Below are 25333 nucleotides of genomic sequence, written 5' to 3'. Positions count from 1 at the left end.
CTGAATAGTTTTCAAATTTTGTCCCTCTTAAGATATTTTTTCCCTAGAATGTGAGTGTGGGGACACAGCCAGTTATAGCTGAATTTCCATAGCTGAATACTTTTCCTTTTTTTGCTAATCTGAATGAATAATCTAACATGAAATGTTTTTCATCACTGAGACAAAGGTGTTTTTCAGAACTGACAGTGTTACTACTTCTAGCAACTGTCTTAGCATTCTCTGTACAAGTCCATGGCCAAATGATCTGGCTTTGTGGGAATGAAAAATTTCGGGTAGTGCAGGTTCAGCTAGTTCTGCTATAACCTTAAAGGCTTTGCAAGTACAAAAATCGTGTCTTGGAAATGAATTCAAATTGGGCCTCCCTTTCTTTATTTAAGGGAAACCATAATACCTGAAGCTCAGTGAATCTGGGTTCTGATGCTGCAAGATTGCTGAACAACAGCTAATAAATTCTTTAAGGAAGTGCTTGTGCATAGCCAAGATTAATTGAACCAGAAATGATCCTAGAGAACTTAAAAAAAAAATCTTTTACAATAGCTTTTTCCAGGTACCTGGAAAATTAGAAGTTTACTGTCTTGGAAAGAAGCCTGGTGTGACTGCATCTGTATGGCTCTGACTTGGCAGGTGACTTGCATCAGTTTGACCATTTTGGAAACAAATGTGCTTTCTTCAGAATGAGGAATGCTTTGCCTATCGTTCTTTCAGTCTTGAATTTTTATGAATTCAGCACATCTGGTGCTTCAGGTGGTACTTGAAGCCAGGTGAAGAACCATCTTCCTCTGGTTTCAGCTTGGGATAGAGTTAATTTTCATAGTAGCTGTGTTTTGTGTTTAGGATGAGAATAGTGTGAATGCACTGATGTTTTGGTTGTTGCTGAGCAGTGCTTACTCTGAATCAAGGACTTTACAGGGTCCCATGCTCTGCCATCCAGGAGCTGCCCAAGAAGCTGGGAGGGAGCATGGCCAAGACAGGTGACCCAGTCTGGCCAAAGGGATTTCCGTACCAGAGGACATCATGCCTAGTATTATGAACTAGGGGGAATTGGCGGAGAAGGGCTGGGTGCTGCTCAGGGATGGTTTGGGCATCAGTCAGTGGGGTGGTGAGCAATTGTGTGAGCATCACTTTCTTGGATTTCCTTTCTCTCTCCTTTTATGTTATCTCCCTTTTCCTTATGTTTTATTTTAGTTTCTTTCAATTACTTAATTGTTCTTATTTCAACCTGAGGGTTTTACCTTCTTTTCCCTGATTCTCCTGCCTTTCTCACTGGGCAGGGGAGGTGTGAGCAAGCAGCTGCATGGTGCTTCGTGGCTGGATGGGGTTGGTTAAGCCACAACATTGTTTTAAGAGCAGCTTAATTCCCAGATGTCTTACTTGGGCAACAGTTGCTGTGTTGAACTGCTCATTGGGCCCCGTTTCTCTTGTGAGGGACTTCCATGGTGTAGCTGAGGAACGGGCACACAAAGATGTAAGGGTGGAACAGGACTTCATAGGAAGTGCTCATTAGGTTTGTCTGATGGCAGAGTATGACTCCTGTGATGGGAAATGCTTCTGTGCAGTGTGATGACTTATTGCCACTCTGTAACTAGGCTCCTTCAGTGACAAATTGCTCCACAGTTGCTTAAGAATTACCATGGCTGGATGAAAGACATTTTAGAGTTGGCAAATCTGTTTGAAGGAACATTTGTTGTGCCTCAAGAACTTGAGATTCTATTTAGGTCTTTTACCCAGCTGTCCTACAAATCTAATTAACCTCTCCTACCCCTTCCAGAAGTGGTCAGTGTAGAAGAGTTCATAAAGTACCACCTACCCTTCAAGTCACAGAAACTTGAGATGCAGAAAAGGGTTCTTATCTCAAAGCTGTAGCTATAACAACGGACCTTTGTTTTCTCGACCCTTGTAAGAACTTTCTTACTCCTTGCCATAAGCCACCACACAGTAGTGTGGGGGATTAGGTCATTTCCTTCCCTTCTCCTCTTCCTGCAGATTATTTGATTAGCATTTCTATTGTATACTCCAAATAGCATGTTCTTGGCTTCAGGCTGATGGGCCCCCCCCCCCCATAATCTCTTTAAAACACTGTAGTATGACTTTTTATTAACAGTGTGACATGGGAACTCTTTGCACAGAGATTACATGTGACGTAACACAATAAAAGATTAATGGGGCTGGTAAATCAGTAATCTTCCCTTCTTTCTTCTTCCCTCATGCACCTGAGGGTAGGCTTCTGGGAACCCCCTAACAGTGTTAGTGCTTTATAACACATGAAATATTTTTCTCTTTTGGATATCATTGGCTTTGATCAGAGTTCAGCCTCTGACTTCTTGGGAAACAAAGTCCAGGTTGTGTGTAGTGTATGTTCAGCATTCAGTATTGAGTGTACAAATATACCTCCCCCATGGGATCATTACATGTCCTGGTCTTCCACATTTTTTGCTTCCTTTTCTGTGTTTCCTTTCCTTCACTCTCTGTTTTTACATACCCTGTGTGCAGTAATTTCAAGCTCTTATCCTGTGTGGGGTTTTTATTCCACTTCTTGCCTGTTCTGTTGAATAAAATTATCAACAGGTGTTTAAAATGTCAGTCTTGAAATTCAGTTGTAATATGCTAATCAGGTTAACTCCAACATAAGGAGTTTGCCATTCAGGCTTCTTGCCAGTCAGGACACTAGAGGCCATAGTGCTGCCAATTGCCTTTGTCTGTAAGGCTGTCTTTTTAGCTGGAACAGCTAGAAATGCATTCCTCTTCAATGCTCATGTTGAATGTCATGTGAAATCACGTAATTGTGTCAAACTGTACAGCATCTGCCTGTGAGTCAGATAGAAGAACATGACGATACAGCCCTTTATTTCTTTAACAACTTCAAGGAAAGAACCTCCCCTGCAGTTCAGCATCACTTTATGAAATTAGCAGTGATATCTTGGGCTACAGATTGTATTGTTTTAGTCTGGCATGGTATCTGTACTCCAGGGGAAATCAGATAGCTTGCCTAGCGACAGCATGCTGGAAGCATTTGCTTCCAGTCCTCAAGGACTGGCATAGTTCTTGTGATTCCATGAAAATCATTAAACCTTCCTCATCATAAAAGTGGGGGGCAATGTTGACACAAGAACAGTTGAGTAGAGCATGGCTGTGAGTAAACACAGGCAGGGAAACAGTCATTCAAACTCTGTTGGGTGAGATTCAGAGGCAGCCACATTGAAGTGTGCCTAGGGGCAAAATGAACCCTAGAAAAACCTGAATTAAGATGGGGCATGATTAGCTATAAAAAGGACATTGTGTGGAGTTGCTTGATAGCTCCAGAGGGTCACTAATATGAAGGCAGGTAAGGATTGCTATCTGCAGGAGGCTGGGTGGGGTGGTAGAGAGCAAATCCACCTGTAGCTGCTTCTTAGGTGGCTGCAGCATAAAGTAATCTACAAGCTTATTAACCTGAATGCTGAACAGCTGCATCTGTAAAATGAGAATAAAGGAGTTCTAGGAGCAAATCAGTCTTCGAGTTCTGCTTTTCAGGATGAACGCTTTTGAAACAGTACAACTCAAGTTTTACAACTTGTGTGAGAGAAGTAATGCAACCTAGAAGTGGTCATACCAATGTAACTAATCACTGCAGTTAAATACCTGAATACAGAGCACCTTTTGTACTCTTGGTGCCATATCTGTGTGTTAAGTGATACTAATGCAGTCCTGATGTGCTTTTCTTTTTTTTTTTTCCTTTTAAAACAATCATGAAAGCAAACCCTTAGCCCTGATTAAAACAGCATCCAAGCTGCCAACTTTGTATAGGCTGGAACAAAATAAAAAATACTTGAAAGTGATGGGGGAGGTGGGGTGGTGTGACTCCTCCACCCCAGTAAAAATTGCCATTTTAAGGATCTACAGATTACCAGTGGAATAGCTGGGTTTGTGTGCCAGTAACATGAGGCTGTTGATTTTTGGCAGGGGGGAGGATTCAGCTTAAATCTCAAGATTGGGCTTGACGAGTCTCTGGGGTTACTGTTGAGATTGATGCAGAAGGTCCCTATCTATCCCCTCATTTGCATTGGTATAGTGGGATTACAGAATAAACCCACAAACAGATAAGCAAAATTATTTGGGTTGAAATAGTTGGAGATTTGTGTGTGGTTTTGGTTTTTCCCTTAGACCCTTGCCAGTTTAGTAATCTGATAGCTGTGATAATAACCATACCATTTCAACCAGAAGAGTGGAAACAAGGGAGCACCTGTACATCAGTTTTCCTCCAGGCACTTTCCAGTGTTCAGGAGCTGTGGCTCAAACACTTCTGTGGAGTAAAGTGGTATCTTTGTGCTTAGTAATCTACAGTAGGAGGAAAAAAAGTGTCTTTGAGCCTATGTATAATTTTATTATCCAGAATATCCTATGACAAGGTGTTCTGCAGCTGAATTTTCTGGGTAGGTGACAAGATCCTGTAACAGGACAGCTGTACAGTATTACTTAGGGGAAAGTTGGCTGTGGAGTACAGGTTGAGAAGAGAGAAAATACAGATGCATTCACCTTGTTTTCAGCAATGAAGCTGAGTTCTGTGGAGCTGTAACTTCTGCTGTTATGGCATTATGAACAGAAAAGCTGTTTTGACAGTTACAGATTTGAGTGTTACCCAGTGGCTATACTGTGAGGTGAACTGGGGAAGAGATCCAGCTAAAAATTCAACAGAGCTGATAACCCAACTTTTTAAAACATTGACAGATCAGTCCATAAAATTGTGTTTAAAAGATTGAGGTGGCAAGCCAAGGAGGGAGCAGCAGAAACAGGACCAACAGTCACTTGAACAGCTTGGAGATGTGAGATGTCAGGCTGTATCTACATTGCTTGAGCCAGGGTAATCATGTACCCCTTCTTCACCCACTACAGCTGTCATGTAAAACTTGATGTAAAGGTTAAGCTGCTGTGTCATATCATGCTTGCAGCAGCCTCACAGCATTTGCATGATCAGTTCCACGAGGTAGCTTGGAAGCTGTGGTAACTTCATCACCACTTTATGGCTCAGACATTTAAATTATCCCACCCACTGGCTTGATGCAGTGATTTCAATGTTGGTGGAATGAGAAATGAGCTCATAACCTGGTCTGGCACATGCAGATTTGCCTTTCTAAACGTGCATCCTTCAGGAATGAGCTGTTGTAGAATCATTGGCCATGACAGTCCAGTACACACAGGTGGCATCTGCAGGTGTGCCATGTGTCCAGTCCTACAGTGTTAGTGAAAACGGAGATAGCAATGCCTGAAGACTTTCTGCTGGTATAATTCTCACTGTATTAAGAAATTACTCTTTGTGTGGGAGGTGAGGAAAGCTAGCTGGGCTAATAAATTATGGTTAAAAAAAAAAAAGAAAAGGTATAGCATGCATGGGTACAGTTATGTAAGAGAAGGAAATAAATCAGTGTTTCTCTGAGAACCTCATCCACAGAGCTGCCAGGCAATTGGGCTGCAGTATTGTTCTCAACACACCCTCTGCTTCCTTTTTTCCTTTTTGGGGCCCGGGATGGATGAATTGATGGAGCAGGAGCAGGATGCCGGCTCTGCCTCCAGCCAATGCTGCGTGGTGCCGCGGTGTTTACCCAGCTTACGCAAGGCAGAGCCGGCCCCTCTTGAGGCAGAAGGCGCTTCCCACGGCTGAAGTAAAAGCACACAGAGCAGCCACTCAGTCTGGCAGTTGCTGGGGGTTTAAAGGAGTTGGTGGATTTCGGCTGATTTTTAACAAGATCGAAGGGTTGGATTTTTTCTTCTCTACTGTGTAGGAATACTGAGAGGACGCAAATATCCTGGTAAGTGCTCTGCATGCCATCGCTTATCCCTTTTAGTATGGCATTGTTTCAGTCTCTCTTCTAAAAGCCTCCTCAGCTGCAGTGATTTTCAGTGATTCGGTGGAAAGGAAGTCTGAGAGCGGGCAGTGTGTCTGCAGGCTGCCCTTCCACCTCAAAGAGGTAGAGACATTCAAAGTGCACAGCATAATAAGTGCTGGTTGATCATAAGAAGTGTCAGTCACTTCTCATTTTTTGAGTGCAGAGCAAGGTGCCTTAAAACTGTCATTACCTGATAAAATCATACCAAGAGGAATTTCTCATGGAGCTGTTAAATATTTGTGTTGTCTAAACCAAAAATAAAGGCTTTAAATGTAACTGGAACTCCTATTTTTGCTAGATGATATAGTATGCCATGTGAAAAGGCTTTAGTGTAATACAAACAGCTATTTAGCAGATACTTTGGTACATGAACTGCCTCATCAGGAAGTCAGAGGCTCATAAAAAGCAAAACACTAATGTTCAGGCATGTAGAACAAGAAGTCATTGTGGTTTTTTGCAAGCCCAGGCTCCTCAGCCATACATTTCAGTACAGGTGCATCAGACAGTAGACTTTCCTGGACTTGAAAAGCTCCATTGCTTTATGTAAAAATAAGATGCCTCTGTTTTGGTCTAAACTCTTAGGAAGTTTTGCTCTCGTGACTGACTCTAGGTGAAAATCGGGACTGCTTTTTTTTTTTAAGGTAATACTGCATAATTTTTCTGAAGCAGTAGAGAGGATGATGTTAAAAGTTTCTAACTGTAGAGTTCTGTGTAGCAGAACTGTACTTCTGTACTAGTGTTGTACGAAGTTTTTTTCTTTTCTGCTTGTCCTTGTGCGAGGCACTCTCTGAAGATACAAATAGGTATGCTATGGCTAATGAACACCTGACGTTCTCCCAGCATATATACATACCAGTAGTATTGTTTTATGGCTTTTTCATATGAGTTACAGGTTATAAGTAAACTTCATTTGATAATCTGAGTGAAATGAAGGTAAAATCAAAACTATACTTTTTTCAGCATAGCCCACAGAGTTTGTACTAACAGGCAAAGTGCAAGTGCAGCCAAAACTTCATGGAGAAAGCTGCAAATTAATCTTCTGAAGTAGCTTGCATGAGTAACTTTGACAGGTAGTTCAGCTGGTGGAGCAAGGAAAGCTGTGGTGTTTGGCCCTCGTGCCAGAGGGGCTGAGCCCCGTGCCAGGCTCCGCGCGTCATCACCACTATATCCAAAAGCTGCAGGAGATGGGTGGCAAGGGGGTTCAGACTGCGTGTAAATGGAGCAGGTTAACTGGTGAAGAACTTTCTGAGCTAATTAAGGATACAGATAATATTGCAGTGACAGCTTTAAAATAGACACCTTGTGCTAAAAGACAAATGTTTTTGGCTTCCCACACGCAGTCTGAATTACATCATTTATAACCCATAGGAGGTTATCGTGGTTTCCTCAGGGGAGGATCAGCTGTTACTTTTCATAACTGAAAAAAATTCTGGACTATTTCTTTTTCCAAGGGAATATTTTCCGAACCAATTTTTGTCAGTCTGTTGGAGTGGAGCATTATTGATTATATAAATCTGCCAGGTTTAATATACCCAACCCCATTCTCATGTCATCAATGGCAGTTCAGAGTAAGAGAACTGAAGTTAGCAGAGGTCTGATTGAAATGAGGCCCCTGTGCTTAGATGGGTTTTTTTGGTCTTCTGAAGAGGAATGCTATTTTTGAGTACTATCATAAAGTACCGATTTTCATATAGGTGCCTATAATAGAAGTCCTATTCTAAAACACTTCCCTTGTTCATTGAGCAAGGTTGCTTGTCCTCAAGGTGCTGTTCCTGTCTTTCCTGAAATTGCTGCGAACTTCTCAGACTTGCTTCTGAGACTGGAACAGAATTTGAAGCAGAATGCTAGATGCCAGTTCAACCAAAACTGCTGTTTCTTAGACTGAACAAAGTTACCCGTGGCGTTAGAGCAGAACAGTAGATTTACTCTTGTCTATCAAGTTAATGCCCCTTTCAAAGTGTCTACAGACAATGGGTTTTTGTGTGTGTATGTGCTCTGACTCTTGCATGACTTGCTTCCACGATGACCAGACCACTAATGGCAGATGTCCATGGTAAAAAGATGCTTTCATTCTGTTTGTGACAATGAAAAACTCCTCTACTGAGATTTTACGGATGTTCTCAAGACAGAGTAGTAGATAGTAGATAGCTGTTGCATTGGTTTTATGCTTGGTGTCTTGTGCTGGATCGGCTGCTTGCTCATTTCAGAGCTTGGCCTCATTGTCTTGTTTTTGGTATCTTATTTTTGTCTTGCTTTCATATCATAAGACGCTTGTGTATGTATAGTGGATGACTAAGCTTATTCTGAGTTACAAAAGAAAAGGTATGCAGTATAGACTAAGGAAATAATAAGCCATACTAAAGTAAAAGGCTGGACTGATACTCCACACTCCCAAGGCTTATTCTTGGAGATTTTTGATGCTGAAAAACTCCCTTTTCTAGAAATAAGGAAGTGAATTATCCTTCCTTAGAAAGGTATTGTATGGCTATTGATCTAAAGTGATAGGCATTTAAATTGCACTAACAGATGCATCACTATACCTTCCCTGTGCATCTGTAGTGAAGGATACAAGCTGTAGGCAGAATGTGGCTAATCTCAAAAGTGGAGTCTAAAACCTGCTGATGTTAAAATTGCAGGTGTGTGTGGGAAGGAAACATTAGCTTGTTTTTTAACTGGAAACTGGGAGAAGTGTTAAAACAATGGTTGATAAACACATGCTCTTTTTACCCAGTGATCACTTCAGTAAAAACGATTTTAATAGCAGCTTACGAAAAGATTAATAGGGAAAAACAGTTAAAGGAGAATAATTTTCCAGTGGTGAAAATTACTTCACCCATCACGTAGAAGAAAGTGATTTCTCAACCTTTGTCTCAGCTTTCAGAAACAGTGATGCAAGGAGCCGATTCCTTGTTGCTCGCACCAGTGGAGATCAGTAACATTATTGATATTGTTTGTGCAACCTGGGCTTGGTGGGAACACATACTCAAACAAGCAGTCAGTCTGCTGGGAATTACTGTGGTTTTTTGGGTTGGTTTTTTTGAGGCTTTGTTTCCCCCCCCCCTTCTCTCTGATTACTTATTGCCTCCCCCTCCCTCCATGCTTGCAAATATCTTCATCTTGGGGGACTAGTATTCTGTACAGCTTGTATCTCACAGTGACTTTTAACTTTGGTATTCTGGTTGTTTAAATCTGGAAATCAAGATTTTTACTTTGAAGTGGTGAGATGTAACTACAGAAGAGAATACGCAGTGCTGAAATACTGTACATGTATTCAGAGGATTTTGGTTTCTGATCTTGCAGTTGCAGGAGACTTGCCTAGTGGAAACTGGAGTGATAAAGAGCTTAAATGTGTAAATGGATGTTGGCAAACTTGGGTCCTACTTGTATCTTGTCAGGTATTGTCACACTATTCAATGGGAATTGTTTGTTTGCAGTATGGGGTTTTAAATCCAAATAAAGCTGTAGGCAGTAACATGTAAATCTTGAGGGATAAGGACAAAATCTTGTTTTGTTGATAATGGAGTTACTTATAATTTATGTCTAACTGGTCAAAAAGTGCACCTAAAGTGCATATTCCAGTTGCTTGATAAAATTATGTGGACTTCCTAAAATTAATGGTATTCCTTGAATAATTTAGGTTGGGAGGTTGTCTGGTTCAGTCCCTAGACTCAAAATGGAAGTGGACTGCCTTAGATTGGGCTGTTCAGGGCCACATGCAGCTTGGTCTCCAAGGATGGAGATCTCATAACCTCTGTGGATTGGGGGTTCCCCGCCCCACCCCCCCCCCCCAATAGCTAATCAGGATTTTCTGCATTGTAGTTTGTTAGTTGCCTCTTGTTCTGTCACTGCATACCTGTCAGAAGGACTAGGTTCCATTTTGTCCCTATTCCCTCTGGTTTAGCACAGAATTGCTGAGGGAAGAGCTGGATGTGAGAATTGCAAGGGTAGTCAGTGGAGAACAGCAAATAGTATAAAAATAAAAACATTGATAGATAAGATGTCTTGTGCTTTATTTCTAAAAGCAAAAAAAAAAACCCCACGCTCAAAAAGTTAAAATATGTAGATGCAGAAAATAAAGATAATATTATAAAAATGGAGGGGAAAATTCCCATTTTTTGCATCTGAATCAGCATATTTTTATTTTAATGTATTCATTGACAGAGGACTTCTTTCTATACTGTGAAAGTGGTTTTCTATGCAGTATTTCAGAAAAGGGCTAGTCTGGCACTAGCTACAGTTGCTAGCAGCCTATAATGCTGGCTCTGTGTTTAGAAAATGACGGTAATTTATTACAAAGAGACTTTTATTCTAGTATTTTTAGCTTTCAGCCGAGTGTTTAATGAATCTCTGCTTGGGCTCATTGAATTTATGTTCTCCCCTCCCCCTGCCCCATTTTAACCATTAAGATACTGCTATTCTTGCCGCAATTCCAGAAGCTGTGCTTGGTCTAAGAAATAGCAAACTTATTCAGAAGGCGCTGTGCCTTACTGCAAACAAAATCTGAAGACTTGCTGAAGCAACTTAAGACTAGTTGTGAGTGAGTCTCATGATCAGGAAAGGCAGCTGAACGGTTGAGGATGACTGCTAAGCGAGAGCTGGTAGCTCAAAACCAACCAAAATTCAATCTGTCTCTGTCCCCCATGGAAAATGACGTGTTCAATGAAAGTGTGCTCTTAACCTCATGTACTCCGAAGCATGGTTTGTGAGGTCTTCCCAGGGGATAGTCTGGATGCAGGGACCAGTGTTTGCATGAGACAGGAGCGATTACATCGATACGACTTTTCTTTCTACTGGAATGGAGTCAGAAATCTGTGGCTTGCTTTCTCTGCTATAGCACTCTGCCTTCTGTGACTTTAGTGAGTACTGGAGAAGAGGAAGGCTTGTATGAAACCAGACTTACATTCCTCAAGCAAATTTTAAATGCTTTTCTCAATTTAGTTCTTATCACTTTCTAGTCCTTCAAAACAGTTGCACGTGATAGTATTGAGCAAGTTATCCTCATTGAACTTTCTGCTGTCCCCAGAGGAACCAGTGTTAAGAATAAAAAGGTATTACCTGTTCATGAGTTCTTCCTGTTTTTGATACTGGAGGGTTTTAACTAGTACCTATTGTGGTTTGGGGCTAATTGCAAACAGTTGTGCTCACCTTTAGCCATGCAAGTTGCATTACTCACAAAATCTTTTCAAATCCATAATACAGGACTGTGCAAAGGTAAGGGTTTTCGGGCTTTGGTCTCTTCTCTTTGGCAGAAGCAGAGATCTTGACGTGAAATGTTTGCTGCTGCCAGTACTATGATTTTTGGAAAAATGTTGGATGAGATGGGATCTTCTAATTGGCATCTTATTCCTTATCAGTGTCAAAGGTTCTTGGAGGAGTTTAGAAGAGTCTGTTGTTCAGAGCTTGCTCCAATGAAGCCTGTTCCACTGATGTTTGGAAATGCTGCTGCAAAAAGCAGAAAAAATGTAACTTGCATGTATTTTGAACAAAAAGTCCATTCCTTGGCTATATACTGGCACTTCAGAGCCAAGTTGTCTTTTTAATTAGCCTTTCATAACTTTTTGAAGAAGTCTCCTATAGTACTGTAGGAATAAAAACTAGTCAGGTTATACTACAAGAGAAGGCCCATTATGTATTTTAGTGGATCCCTTTCTTCTACTCAACAGCATTCCTTCCAGTGAGTTCTTCATTCAGCTTTAAATGATCCATAAGCCTGCTCTGTTTCAGGACTGGAGATGTTATCCCATGGCAGATTAGACTCATCTCTAGTGGGACAGCAATTGAGTTTTATTTGCAGACACGAAATTTCCCTTGCACTGATCTTCAGGACCTCATTGGAAGCATATCATTGATCCTTATTATTTTTGGGAAGAAAAATATTTTTCTTTTGGATACAGTGCACCAGGCTGATCACAGTGGAAGAGAAGTAGTGTGTCTGTTGGACTGATTATTTTTTTGGGAGTGCTGAATTTTGTATGTGTTTTGAGTTGAAGTAATCTGAGGGTGTAGTAGTTGTGAAAGTGGCATGTGAAGCTCATAAAGGTTCTGAGATGTATTTTTAAAAAAATGAAGTTCAAACATTCCAGCCAGACTTCTGAAAGTGGATGAGTAAGCTGTGTTATTAATGATGGCTCTAGATTTCTAATGCTCAAACCTTCCTTAAGTCTAATAAGAAGTGGATTTCCATCATGTGCAAAATAAACTTGAGTGGATTTCTTTAAATGTAAAGCAAAAGAAAGTGTTTTAAAGAGGAGCTGAGCGATAGATGTGGGACATCTTTCCTTATACCGAGATTCCCTATATAACTACTTGTATTGCTGAGGTCTGTCCCTGGGAACTGCTGACCCCTTTTATTGTTTCTGCACAGGTCTCTGGCCACTTGTGCAGGTAATGCTTTAGAGTCTCCTCTAACATGTTACTTTCATGAGACTTTGAAGTTGACTCAGTCTGAGACATGTATTTTTTTAGTTTTCCATTAAAATTGTTCACTTGGATGAACAGAGGAAGAGGAGAAGCTGCACCAAACCTGTTCTTGTACTAATGGCTAAAGTTATTTTTAATGTTTGCCTTCCCACTTTCTCTAAGTGAAAGGATTATCTCTTTATCTAACACTTTAATGTGGGGTTATGCTATTTAAATCTTTGGTTGCCGCGTCATGGTATTTCCTAGTCCTGTGCTGTTTCCTAATAGGCACTGCTGTAGGTTTCGTGGCAGTATTTCTTGTGAGTTGGTAAATGTCAAGGCAGAGGACAACTGTTGGCCAAGATGAAAGTAGTTGTATGTGAAGAAGCCCGAAATGCAGGGGAGAGGCTGTTGAAGAGATCAATATTCAAGCAGAAAATAGGTTAATCATGTGGGGAGGAGATGAGAACATGAGCTCTTTTAGAAGACAGCTATACAAGCAACTATAATGCAAGAAGATTTTAAAATAAAACAAGAAATGCTGGAGTTGATTGTAAAAATACTTCATAGAAAATATATCCTTATTTTTATATACAGATAAATTACGAAGATTCGTACTTCTTAAGTAGAAATACTTCAGAAGGGAAATGTGTGTAAAGAACTGAGCGCTATTAAACACTAGGATCTATATAGTTCAGTATTAACGTCAGTAAAGCAGCCCCGAGGTGTGTTCACAGGCACATCGTTTCAGAAAGTGTGGTGCTCCAAAGCTGGGTGTGATGCCAGGAGGCAAGGAGGACCCTGGAAGACATGCAAATTGTGAACACAGTTAATGTTGTGGGGCCCTCTTTATCAAATAGGGCAATCTTCACTTCAGTGTGTTGTGACTACTGGCATCATACGGATTTAAGGTCACCTTTTCATGTGATAAGTTTGCTTTAATGTCTTTAGTTTAGAATTTTAAAGACAAAACCTACAACAGTGAGTAACCTCGAAATCCCAGGGGAGTTACCACTACACTTGGGTCAGCAATCTAGAAATGCTTTGGAGCAAACTGTAATCCTTGACTCTCTCCTGTGCAACTGCTGCTGTTCCTGTGTGACAGAGGAAGACTGTTGGATCAGTAAAATGCACTTTGAGCAGCAGCTGAGGATGGGTACCCTAAGGCTTGAACCAGGACAGCTGCTGAGTGAAAGTGCTCACTGCTTCCCAGGCAGCAGAAATAGGTTGGTGTCACTGTCCTGGAGATGGGACACAGACACTTCACAGCAGCATTGTGCAAATCGAGTTTATTGTGATGCACTCACACATCTCTCAGTACTGTTGTGATAATGTTAAGTGTGTGCTGGCCACAAAGACAGGCTGCAGTTAACTTGTTTCAAGCACTGTGAAATCTACAGTACCCAGACTTGAAAAACAAAAGAGATTTGGAAAATAATGAGAAATGAAAGGGGAAACAAAAAGGTTTCTATTCAGTCTCCTGGCTGTGTTTTGCAGGCATCATAGCAAACGTTTTGAGTACAGTGTGATGTCTTTGCCTGTATTTGTGAGAAGCCTTCCCAAATATGTGGAATAGCATGAAGGAGCAAACTTGAGTTTTTAGAGAGCACTGTGAGCTGATTGCAGATGGCAATCAACATATGCATGCTGAATATGAATTTGTAGATTTGAGAAAACATGTTGAAGGCCAAGCTTCTCTGTGAAGGAGCAAAGACTGGGAGAGGGCGTAGAGATAAGGTCTGTAAAGGGATCTTTGCATCAGCTTCTGAACAAATGTGAGCAGGCTGTCAAGCACTGCCACATCTCTTCCTCTGTTCTTACGACATAACATGGGGATAGATAAAATCTGCATGATGACATCTATTCTGCTAATAACTATGGTCTAGTTAAGGTAGAAGAAAGTGGAGATAGAGCATTGTAGTTGTGATCAAAGTTGATGACAGGATTCAAAAAGTGCTGTGTGGGTCAAAAAGTGCATTTGCACAGAAGGCAGAATGTTAACCATCAGTACTGAAAAAGATTAGTAGCTCTTCGAGCTGGTGTGGAAACTCACCTGGAAGGACCAAGGGAATGTTCTTATTTCTGTTAAAGAAAGCCTCAAACAGGCTCTCATCAGCTTTATTCTTTATCAAGCAAGTGCTCTGCTGGGTAGGCTTTCTCTAGAGGAAGGTCAGAGATGAGCTGCACAGGTCAAAAGTGTCTGGAAATGCTACTAATGAGAAGCTGTAAAAAATACAGTAAGAACTGTTCCTCAAAGCAGAAGTCTGAGTGAAAAATGCATTTCAAGACTGTTTTCATTAGGAGTTATGTGGAATTCCCTCAGGAAATTTCCTTCAAACAGATGTTTATATCACTTCTGTCTCTGGCTAAACATGAGAGATCACATTGCACACCCTAAACTTTTATGGTAAGCTTGATATCAAATTGTCATACGACTTCCTTCCATCTGCAAATCCAGAAACTTCTTGGAAAGCTCTGAATTAGACACTTCCCATGAAAACTTCTGCCTCTCTAGCTAATGGGCTGGTCTTGCTTTGTGGGGTTTTTTTTCTTTAAATTTAGTACCTATCTGGCTCTACTTCTCAACAGCTGAACGAAATAAATGAAGCTATGTATCATTTATTCTAAAAAGTAGCATGGAGGAAAACAAAGGTGTATGTTTTAAGGCCATAGTGGAATTTTCTAAATGCTTTTTTTTTTTTTGTGATCTGGCAGTTCTTCAAGGCAATGCAACCTTAATTCATGTGGTTTTATATATCTGTTTTTTAAAATTATTTCAGGCAAAACCAAAACATGGAAAACACAAAATATAGTACCTACTGTATCAGATTGGTGTGCAAGTTTGTGTAATTGGAGTAGAGTATTTTCTCTTACACTTAATTTTGATTTTATTTTTACAGGAAATAATGAAAAAAGTGTGCCACAACTCTTGATCAGAGACCTGAAATTTGAGAATAAGTCATTAGCTAAGCTCATGTTTTCTCCTGATCAAGAAAATCATCCATCAAAAGCACCAGTCAAGTATGGTGAATTGATTGTATTGGGGTAAGTATTTGTGTGTAAGAGAGTCTGAGGGTTTTCTGTGCTGTAATTTTGTGTAATTCTGGGCATTGTGTTAATCAGTTCTTGGATTTAAATATGAATAATTGAAAATCTGTAATTAATAACACTATACTAATTAAGAATACCTAGTGCTTAGAATGAAAGTTCTTGTGGGTCTGTATCTCATGAGGAGCTAAGCAATACAGGAATGATGGACTTTGTTCTTTTTCTGTGCTTTTTGATAGGTACAATGGGTCTCTCCCCAATGGAGATAGAGGAAGAAGGAAAAGTAGGTTTGCTTTATTTAAAAGGCCCAAGGCAAATGGGGTGAAACCCAGCACTGTGCACATTGCCTGTACCCCTCAAGCAGCAAAGGTAAGCTCCATTTCTCTGCTGAAGTCTGTCTCATTTCTCCCAGTGCCATATAGAGAGCTGTCAGGGAACAGCTTAAACAGCATAAAGTTCTGACTGTGAAAAGAATGGTTTGTGTTTATCTAAAGTTTTTTAGTACCTGTCAGTGTTAGCAAGAAACAATTTGGCGAAGATGATTTGTTGCCTAGTCCTTGCCATGGCCAGAAAAAAAAAATTAGTTTTGAAACTTGAATGTTCTGGGCACAGGCTAGTCATAAAACACTTTCTATTTTGCTTTCTTTCCAAACTCACTACAGACATCTGTTCTAGGCTTTGTGGTTTTGCACTCACTCTGCTTTAGGACTAACTTTGCTTCACATGCAGCTGACTTCTAAATGATCCTTTGCCAAAGCTCTACGTGCACTTGCTGCTCCATCCAATGGGTAGGAGTTCCCCAGGGATCAGGACGGGTGGGTTTGCAGGGCATGTTTCATGGGGCTTGTAATCAGAGTTCCCATTAAGAAGCAGTAAAGGAAGGGCTTAGGCCCTGAAGTTGAGCTGTATTTCATGTCAAAATGAATACATTATAGCTAAGGTATTACCTTACCTGCATTGTAGCTATCCAAGTGTGTGTGCAGTTGTGTTCAATAACTAATGGAGCATTTCTACTAAAACAATGGAATTTGAGGATGCTTAGTGGTTGTTTAGAAATTGCCAGTGACAAGATCAGGCCTTTAAACAAATACAGTAGTGTTAAGTGTTTGACTGCCAGAACGCCTTGACGCTTAAGGATATTGACCCTAAATTCAGGGAATGCTATGAAGTATTCTGAAATCAAAAGCATTTCACTAACCAAAATTCTTGTAGTAGAATAATGATCATAGGGGATCTGTGAAAAGAACATTTCTTTTTGCAAGTGCTTTATGGTCTGGTAAGTGCTGTTTAGCAGCACTTTTAGAAGTGTTTGTCAGTTCCTAGTAGGTAAATGCAGAACGAACATCTAGACTAACAAACTGAAACCTTTGCTACAACTTCTGCAACCTGTGCTGAGTTTCTCCATTTTACCCTATTTACCACCACTTTTTTGTCTGTGTATCTTAAATCAGTTATTACTGATTTTAGTATTAACTCAAATCCTGTTTTTAGAATGAAGTCCCTAAGTTTTTGTCCTCACCTTACTGTTAGCCAAGTTCACGCTGAGGTGACCATGGAGGTGTTACATTCAGTTTTAGCCTTTGCATTTGGTTGTTTTGTCCTTTTGTATTCAGGCTGGTGTTGCTTTAACACAAAACATGAGTAATAATATGCCCTGGTTATGTGTATTTAGTTGCAGCATGTGGTGAAGAGACCAGTTTGGTCTGTTGCTGAATTAATCTTTTTTTTTCTTTAATGGCTGGGACTGGGTTTTGTGAAGTTTAACTGCAGGTGTGTCATTAACAACCATCTGCCTTAATGCATTAATTAGCACAAGAGCCTGGTGTGTTATATATATATAGTCTGCTTTGCTGCTGTATACTGTAGAATTATTGTGCACTGGTTCAATAATATTTGGCATTTTTCCGTAGGCAATAAGTAATAAGGACCAACACAGCATATCTTACACTTTGTCTCGGGCCCAGACAGTCGTAGTTGAATATACACATGACAGCAACACAGATATGTTCCAGGTATGTTAAGTAAATGTGTGTCTTCTCACTTTTGGTAGTTTCAAACAAGGCATCCTCTCAGCAGGCTGTTCCCCTCAGACCCAAAAGTTTGTGTGTGTCAGTTTCTGCGCTCACTCTTCAGAGCAATTTAATTCTGTTCATTCCCAAGGCCATCCTGTGAACAAGGCTGTGTGTCTGTACATCTCATCTCTTTTAGACTTAGGCAAAGGTGAAAGTTTGGATTTTTTGTGACTAATGTTCAAGATTATGATTTTGTCTTTGATTGCTGGTCTGCAAGTCACGTAATCTGTCTCCTAGTCCCTCCTTGCAAAATGAAGAATAAAGGACACCGTTCTCTTTAAGCACTTGGAACTTTGCTTCTGGCATTTACAAAGGGATTTGGGATCAGCCAGTTGGAGACAGGGTAGAAGAAATACAATGTGAAACACAGGAAAGCTTTTGGCACAACTAATATGAAAAATACTCTGAACTTCTTTAAGCAAACCCAGAAATGTCTAAAGCACTGGGAGATGTGAAGAGAGGAGCCTCAGTGCTGATGCTGGCAGATCACAACAACTTTGCTGCAGTTCCTGTGTGTATGACAAGGGACCACAAACACATTTGCAGCTGTGGTGTGCCCTCATATCTTATAATTGTTTCCTGTTTTTCTCAAAAGGAAGGGTTTTGTTTTGGGGTTTTTTTAAATGTGTGCTTTGTTCTCTCTGATTCCCAGACCGTGATCTTGTGTAGCTTCCCCTCCCCCCCCCCCGTTGTTGCCTCTAGTTTATGGCAAGGAGTTTTGCTGTCACAGCATTTCGCTGTGACGCCACTGTAGGATCTAAGGAGGTGGGAGGTGTTGGGAAGTGGTGGAGGGGAAGCTGCTTTGCAACTGCAAACACTTACAACAGAGCAAAAGGACTGTAATGAAATCACCGCAGCATAAGCTATTGTCTGTGTGAGTGTTCTCTCTTCAGGCATGCTTTGGCATGTGTGCTGCTCTGAAATCACCCCTGGCAGTCCCTGTGTACTCACAGGTTATCCTGCCTAAGAAGCAATAGAAAAATACATTCTGACAAAGCAGTTTTAGTCTCATGAAAGCTCTCCAGCCCTCACCAAAAAGCACCTCAAGCTTTTGGGTCTCTTGCTCAGCAGTTAATCAGTCTTAATATAACCACCTATTTTCAAAGAGCCTGAGAGCTTTGGAAGTGAGTGAGTAGTAGTGTGTAAAGGGGGCTTTAAACCCAGCTTTGTGGGTGTTTGGGAAAGGGTTATTACTTTTCTTCTTACTTTGTAAGGAAAAGGACAAGATGAGTTGACTGGAAAAGCAGTGATACTCATGCAGTTCTATCAAACTCAATAGACTTGTATGGGACTGCAAAACTCACCGTTCCCTGCAGCCAGAAAAGGAGGCACAGCTACCAAGAAACCTGACTGTAGTCAGATGTTGTTACATTCTTGTGTTCTGTGAGTAAATGTAGCCCCTCTCTGCCACAACCACCTAGTACCTGGTCTTTCACAAAAGGTTTGCTGCTCCTCAGTGCCCACCAGAGCTGAAGAGAGCTCACATAATCTGATTTTCATACATCTGTACCGTGACTTAGTCTGGCACTGTTCAGAATGTTCTGGGCATGCAAAGTGACTGCATGTCACTGTTCTTCCCTCTGACTGCTGTTCCCTGGCTGTTTTGGTGCTCCTGCAGCTGGTCTGCCTGACCTGAGTGTAACCTCTCTGATGAAAAGGCCTTCAATGGGAAATCATCTCAGAATTGATTTAATTGCATCATTTTATTTCTCCTTCCTTCATTTGGCTGTACCCAGCTTTCAGAATAACTTTGATCATTTGGAAGCAGAAAAATTCATCAATTCAGATGAAGCTTTAGAAACCTAAATTGATAGATTGCTAGACAGGAATGCTTTAAATTGTAACGTCATGATTTTTGTATCATTGCTTTTAAGTGCTTTGAATTTGAATATTCCTAGACCCAAAGACAAACTTCTGACCAGTTGTTTTTTTTTAATCCCTTTCCAGATTGGTCGGTCAACAGAGAGTCCTATAGACTTCGTAGTAACAGACACAGTTCCTGGGAGTCAGAGTAATTTGGATACACAGTCTGTGCAGAGCACTATATCAAGGTTTGCCTGCAGAATCATATGTGAACGAAACCCTCCCTTTACAGCAAGAATATATGCTGCAGGATTTGACTCCTCAAAAAACATTTTCCTTGGGGTAAGGGAATTCTTTTTCTTTTTTTTTTTCCCACTGAAAGTTCAGTGCAGGCTTATTTTTTAAACTAATTCATAGCTCCACTTCAGCCAAGTTAAAAGTTCTCATTGATGTAATTTCTTTTAGGAGAAAGCTGCAAAGTGGAAGACATCAGATGGGCAAATGGATGGACTAACAACAAATGGAGTTCTTGTTATGCATCCTCGTAATGGATTCACAGAAGACTCCAAGCCGGGGGTGTGGAGAGAAATTTCTGTGTGTGGGAATGTGTTCAGCCTCCGTGAAACCAGATCAGCTCAACAGAGGGGAAAAATGGTGAGAGGAGTGACCAATGTTTTATGCAACCTGTGTAAAATGGTGCAGCCATGAGGGGTATAGTTTGGGCATAGAGCTGGAATCTGCTGGAATTCTGTGTAGTTGTCAACTCTGCAATTAGTTACACTGCCTTTTATGTGTCTGTCTGCGTGCACAAAGGTGTCTTGCTCAACCTGAATAACTGACTGAGTTTATCTGCAAACTAGTACCTAATTGCGCAGCTAGGCTGCTCTCCTAAATTGAGTTCCCAATCTACTCGGTATTCTGCAAACTCTCCTAGGCCTGTGCACATTCTACAAGTATTTTCCTGGTTTTCCAACTTTTCCTTTTTTATAGAATAATGAAGGATCGTTATAATTTTATTGGATATTCATTTTTATGTTGGCATTCTGAGTTTTCCCTCTTCCTCTTGTTTCCAAAGCATTGGTGACATTTTCAGGAGATATTTGGGCTTGGTGTGATGTTTCAGCAAAGAGAAATGCTACACTGAACACTTTAAGTGACGTATTTAGCTAGGAGTGCTGACTGGAGGAGGGGAAAGCCATGTGTAAAGGGATGTTTTAAGAAAACAGCCTAAAATATGGTGGAGGACTAAACCAGGCTTGTGCTGCTCTTTGAGCCATTTCAAGTAACACAGTTGGGGAGTGCTATAGGGATGTGGAATAGAGAGGAGTTGTTAAGAGGAGCTGTTCTTGACAGTGGGAGAGGAGCTGTTCTTGACTCAGTGTGGTCTATTTTAATGCACACATTAATCTCTTAAGATGTCGGGGTGAGGTTTTTTCAAAAAAAAAAGAAAAAGAGGGCAGAGAGAAGCTGATACTGGGCTCTCTGTGGGTGTCTTGTGTAGACAGTCAGAATTCTGCTGCTTGAAACTGATGGATCTTCCAGGCAGATTTGCATTGTGGAAGTGCACGTTGTTACTCTTCAGAGACCCTTAGGTGACAGCTCTCTGTGTCTATGTCCCTGTGAAGGTTGAGAACGAGACGAACCAGCTGCAGGACGGCTCCCTGATCGACCTGTGCGGAGCGACGCTGCTGTGGCGCACGGCCGAGGGGCTCTCGCGCACGCCGACCGTCAAGCACCTGGAGGCTCTGAGGCAGGAGATCAACGCAGCCAGGCCCCAGTGCCCCGTGGGCTTCAACACCCTGGCCTTCCCCAGCATGAAGAGAAAAGATGTCGTGGACGAAAAGCAGCCGTGGGTGTACCTGAACTGCGGCCACGTGCACGGCTACCACAACTGGGGGAACAAAGAGGAGAGGGACGGCAAGGACCGCGAGTGCCCCATGTGCCGCTCCGTCGGCCCCTACGTGCCTCTGTGGCTCGGGTGTGAAGCGGGATTTTATGTGGATGCCGGACCTCCAACTCATGCATTCAGCCCGTGTGGACACGTGTGCTCAGAAAAGACAACTGCATATTGGTCCCAAATTCCTCTTCCTCACGGTACTCACACTTTTCACGCAGCCTGTCCCTTCTGTGCGCATCAGCTGGCTGGTGAGCAGGGTTACATCAGGCTCATTTTCCAAGGGCCTCTCGACTAACACAGGTGTTCCCAAGGACTGCAGTAAACTGATAAGCTAAGCGATTCTCATTTTTAAACCAACTGTTTTTCGTATTCTCTGGGCTTTGCTGGTTTGCATTAAGATGAAGAATTTTTTGGTTTTTTTGTTACAACAGCTAAATCCCTCTTTATTGAGAAAAGTCTGGAAATAGAAGAAATGGGGAGAGAAGGGGGAGACCTCCTGCTTTTTTTTAGTTAATAACTACTTCAGAAGAGGTGAAGGAAGTGTTGTAGAGTGAACTTCAATGCCTTCAGTTTAATGGTTTTTGAATCATATGCCCACAGTGTTTGAAAGGTGTTTCATTCTTTTTGTATATGGAGGGTAAATAGTTCAAAGAACATTAGTTTACAGCTTGGATGCAAACATTGTAAAATATAACATGTATATTAACTCTTTTCTATTTATCTTTATTATTGAAAATATTTAGAATGTGTAGAGAGTAGCATGGTCATAGTGTGTTACATCCAGCGATTGGATGTATAGAGTAGTTCTGGATGGAGAAGAACGTGGGATGAAAATGGTAGAAAAATCTTTTAATCTAAAATACTGAGTTCTTAGAATAGTTAAAATGCTTTTTAAACAAAGCTAATGCAAATTATGATGGCATAAAGTTGTGCTTTAACTGTGTTGAAAGGTAGCTAAGAAGGACTTCTTAAAATGTCTTTTTGGTAGGACTGTACTTAAGATCTGGTTATGAGGAGAAAATTTACCAGACTCTTTGAATATGCAACTTAGTCTAGATTAAGGATTTTTTTCTCCCTTCACTCTAACACTTCTCTTTATTTAGCATTAGTGACATTTGTGAGGATTTTTCCAATGTTAAACATGAACAGACCTGAAAGATGAGGCTTGTTCTGTTCCTTGCTGTTTGGGGAGGGGGGGGTGGTGAGGGGAGAGGTGGATGCAGCTGGGCACACGTGTGGGGAGCAGTTTGTGACTTGGCCACAGTCCCAGCTTGAGAGGGTTTTGTCAGCTGGATGCTCAGCCTTCCACCTGCTAACTGGTGGGGGGGGCCTCAGGCCTGGCCTTTACCCCTCTGCCAGGTGCAGATGCTCATCTGGGCCACACGTGGAACAGAGGTGGAGCCTGGTACCCAGGGGATGTGTGCCTGTGTCCCTGCACCCTCGCACAGCTGGGCACAGCTGGCAGTCTGTTGGGAGAGCTGGGGCTGGGCTCAGACCCTCAGTGTGAGATGCTGCGGTGGGCTCTGGTTACTGGTCTCTCTCTGCTCTCCCCTTCCTCCCCCTCTGCATCCACCAGAAAAGACCAGTGCACTACATGCAGCTCTGCTGCCAGCCCACTGTGCTTCATGGCAAACACACAACCTGACCTTTTTAGGATTGATTTGAGCTTTTTCGGCCAGCTTCATACATTTTTTTTTTTTAAATATGTACTGTATAATTGACAGTAACGAATTTCTGTACTTTATAGCAAAGCTTTCATTTTTCTTTTGAAGCTGTTCTAAAATTTTCTTTGTTTAAAGAGACCTGTGTTGCTTAGATGTCATGAATTACTTATTTTGACTGTCAATTATTTCTCCATTTTTAAAAAGAAATTATATATATTGTTTGGTTCACTCAGGAAATGCATGTGTCAGGAAACCTGTGCTATAAATTCAGTTAGCTGTCATGTACAAGTAACTGCTGTTACTCCCTTTTCATAGAAATATAACTGATTTTGACATTTTCCAGATTATATGCATTAAGTAATGAAATTTATGCAGCAAGAAATCCCTGTATTGTAGTTGTTCTAATCATCTTATTCAAACTATAGTATACTGTAGTTTTAATTTTTATTTGCAAATTAATTTATTTAAACTACGTGAGTAAACACTTTTCAAAAACAGAAATTCTGGGATTGTCTGTGGCTTTGTTTCCAAGAGATGGGAAAGGTGGCTGGGGATGGCCCTTCTGTTGTCACCTCAGGTGTCCCTCTGTTCTGCACATGTGGATTAAGAGCATGGAGAAGCAGGAGCTGTAAAGACTTTGGACATTTTGCCTGGTCATGGCTTCGAGTGGCTCCTTTCAGATGTGTCCTCTCAGTGTGTTTTATATTCAACTCTGTGTTAAAGGTGAGATTGTTGTTTAAAAGACACAGTTATCTCTTCCCTGAGAAAGTTACAAATACTGAAATGTAAGCAAAATCTGAACTAAACGTCTGGGCTCTTTTAAAATGACAAGAGTTCTTGATTCCATCTTCCACAAAATCTAATTGATACTTCTCTGGTCCTGACCTTGTTGACTGCAGGAACATGAAAAACCAGAAAAAGACATGATGAAAGCTACACAGCAGTATGAGTAATGCCGAGCTGAACTGTGAGCACAGATGGAGCACAGGATGGTAGGAAGAATATGGACAGTGGTGTTGGAGGTCCAGCTGGAGGCTGGTGTGGAGCTAGGGGTGCAGCTGGCCACATGCACATCTGACTGCAGAGGGGCAGAAGAGAGGGTGATGCCCAACATGCAGCCCTTGTTAAGGCTCTACCCCATTTGATACATTGTGCTTACACTGTACTTCTCTAGCCCTCTCCTCACGCCCCACCCCCCCTCCCAAAAAAATACATCCCAGACAAAGGTGTCCGAGCAGAACTGGCTGTGTCTCTGGGGAGTGTTAGGCTAAGGGCGCTCTTCAGTCTGCCCCATGCTCTGCCTGTTTTGTGTACTTTTCTTGACCCAAGCTGGGCTTGTTAATCCCGTTTTTAAAAGGGCAGAACATGAGCATTCAAATGTTTGAGACAGGGAAATCCCACTGTCAAAGGCAGCATAGCAATTGTTGAGTAGTTTGAGGAGCAAGTTCCATCACCAACAGCAGCAGCTCTGACTGTGGTCCCATGTTTGACTAACAGACTTCTGTTCCTTGGTAAACAATTGCAAGAGTCCTCTGTAAATGGCAAAATGAATTTCAGATTGAAAGTACTCAAACCAGGTGACTGAAGCACTTCGAATTTAAGGCCAATCCTTTTGAACAAATTTTGGGGCTGCAAGAGGTGGCACCGTGCTGGCTTTGAGACAATCACAGCTCCACTTGTGACAGCCTAAAACAGCCCTTAAGGCAGCTGCAAAGACCAGCCCCAGGTGAGACTTGTGGCCTGCTTTTAAAAGGTTTGCTCCTGGCAAGCAGCATTGGTGATGCAACCAGCAGATGGGACAGGACTGTTCACTGGGAGACCACTGCGGGTATAAGGAACTGCTAAGGGAATGAATGTGAAAATGACATTAAGTGTAGGTACTTCTGTAGCCTTAAAGTTCAGTGAAGCTCTGGAAATGAGCAGCCAGTGTTCTGGTTTGTGTGTGGCTGCTCTGTTCTGGGCAGTGCTATGTGTAAAGCAGGTGATTTAATGAACTAATTTGCCTTTCAGCTGTAGGAAATTGCATGGATTTAACACTGGTGGAAGGCAGCAGCTGGCTAATAAAGCCCTTTTGTTTTGTTTTTTCCCCAAAGCAGAAATGGGGCACCACAGGGTGCTGGCAGGAGGGCAGGAGCATAGACAGGGAGGTTGTTGTGGCTTTCCCTGGGGAGAACAGACTGCTCTGGTTCCTTTACTGAGTTGGCTACTGGGTTGGAGCCGTCCCACAAGTGCCTGGTGTGGCTCTGAAGTGTGTGGTGCAGGCTGGGGATGAGGCCTTCCAATCCCAGCTGTGCTGGGCTTGTTACACCTGCAGGAATGAGCCTGGTCTCCTGGAAGATTTAGCGTGAAGTCACCTCAGGAGAATCCTGTGTTGGAAGGTGCTCTGCAAGTCCCATAATGATCCTGCCGTGGCACACTTGATCTCCTTCTGAAGTGACACTTTCCAGGCTCAATTCTAAAAATACATTTCCAGTTTTGCAATATAAATCTACCCTGATGACTACAGCTACTTGCACGCTGTCTTTCAGCCTGGATTAGGCCTGGTTGCTGTTGAATTAGACCAGATTTTGTGGTCCTCATCTTGGCTCA

General features: G+C 41.7%; 1 protein-coding gene across 3 annotated transcripts in view; it reads left to right on the top strand.

Moving 5' to 3' along the window:
- PELI1 (pellino E3 ubiquitin protein ligase 1) overlaps positions 1–23245 on the top strand; it is a 43869-nt gene extending 20624 nt beyond the window's left edge. For 2 of the 3 annotated variants that reach the window (XM_042036690.1, XM_042036689.1), the window contains 6 exons: positions 15161–15305; positions 15548–15677; positions 17219–17320; positions 19328–19525; positions 19649–19837; positions 20809–23245. In XM_042036690.1, coding sequence (XP_041892624.1) covers positions 15235–15305; positions 15548–15677; positions 17219–17320; positions 19328–19525; positions 19649–19837; positions 20809–21375 — 1257 coding nt within the window. In that variant the 5' untranslated portion in view covers positions 15161–15234 and the 3' untranslated portion in view covers positions 21376–23245. Of the gene's footprint in view, positions 1–5561; positions 5784–15160; positions 15306–15547; positions 15678–17218; positions 17321–19327; positions 19526–19648; positions 19838–20808 lie in introns of those variants that run through there. The other variant, XM_042036691.1, reaches the window with a different exon arrangement.
- The last annotated feature ends 2088 nt before the right edge of the window (positions 23246–25333 follow it).

Source organism: Corvus kubaryi, unplaced genomic scaffold, assembly GCF_017639235.1.
Source record: "Corvus kubaryi isolate FWS band 111438036 unplaced genomic scaffold, C.kubaryi_AGA036_p1.0 37386, whole genome shotgun sequence".
In the NCBI taxonomy this organism is placed as follows: Eukaryota; Metazoa; Chordata; class Aves; order Passeriformes; family Corvidae; genus Corvus; species Corvus kubaryi.
The sequence above is the reverse complement of the archived record's forward strand: the minus strand, read 5'-3'. Positions and strand labels throughout refer to the sequence as shown.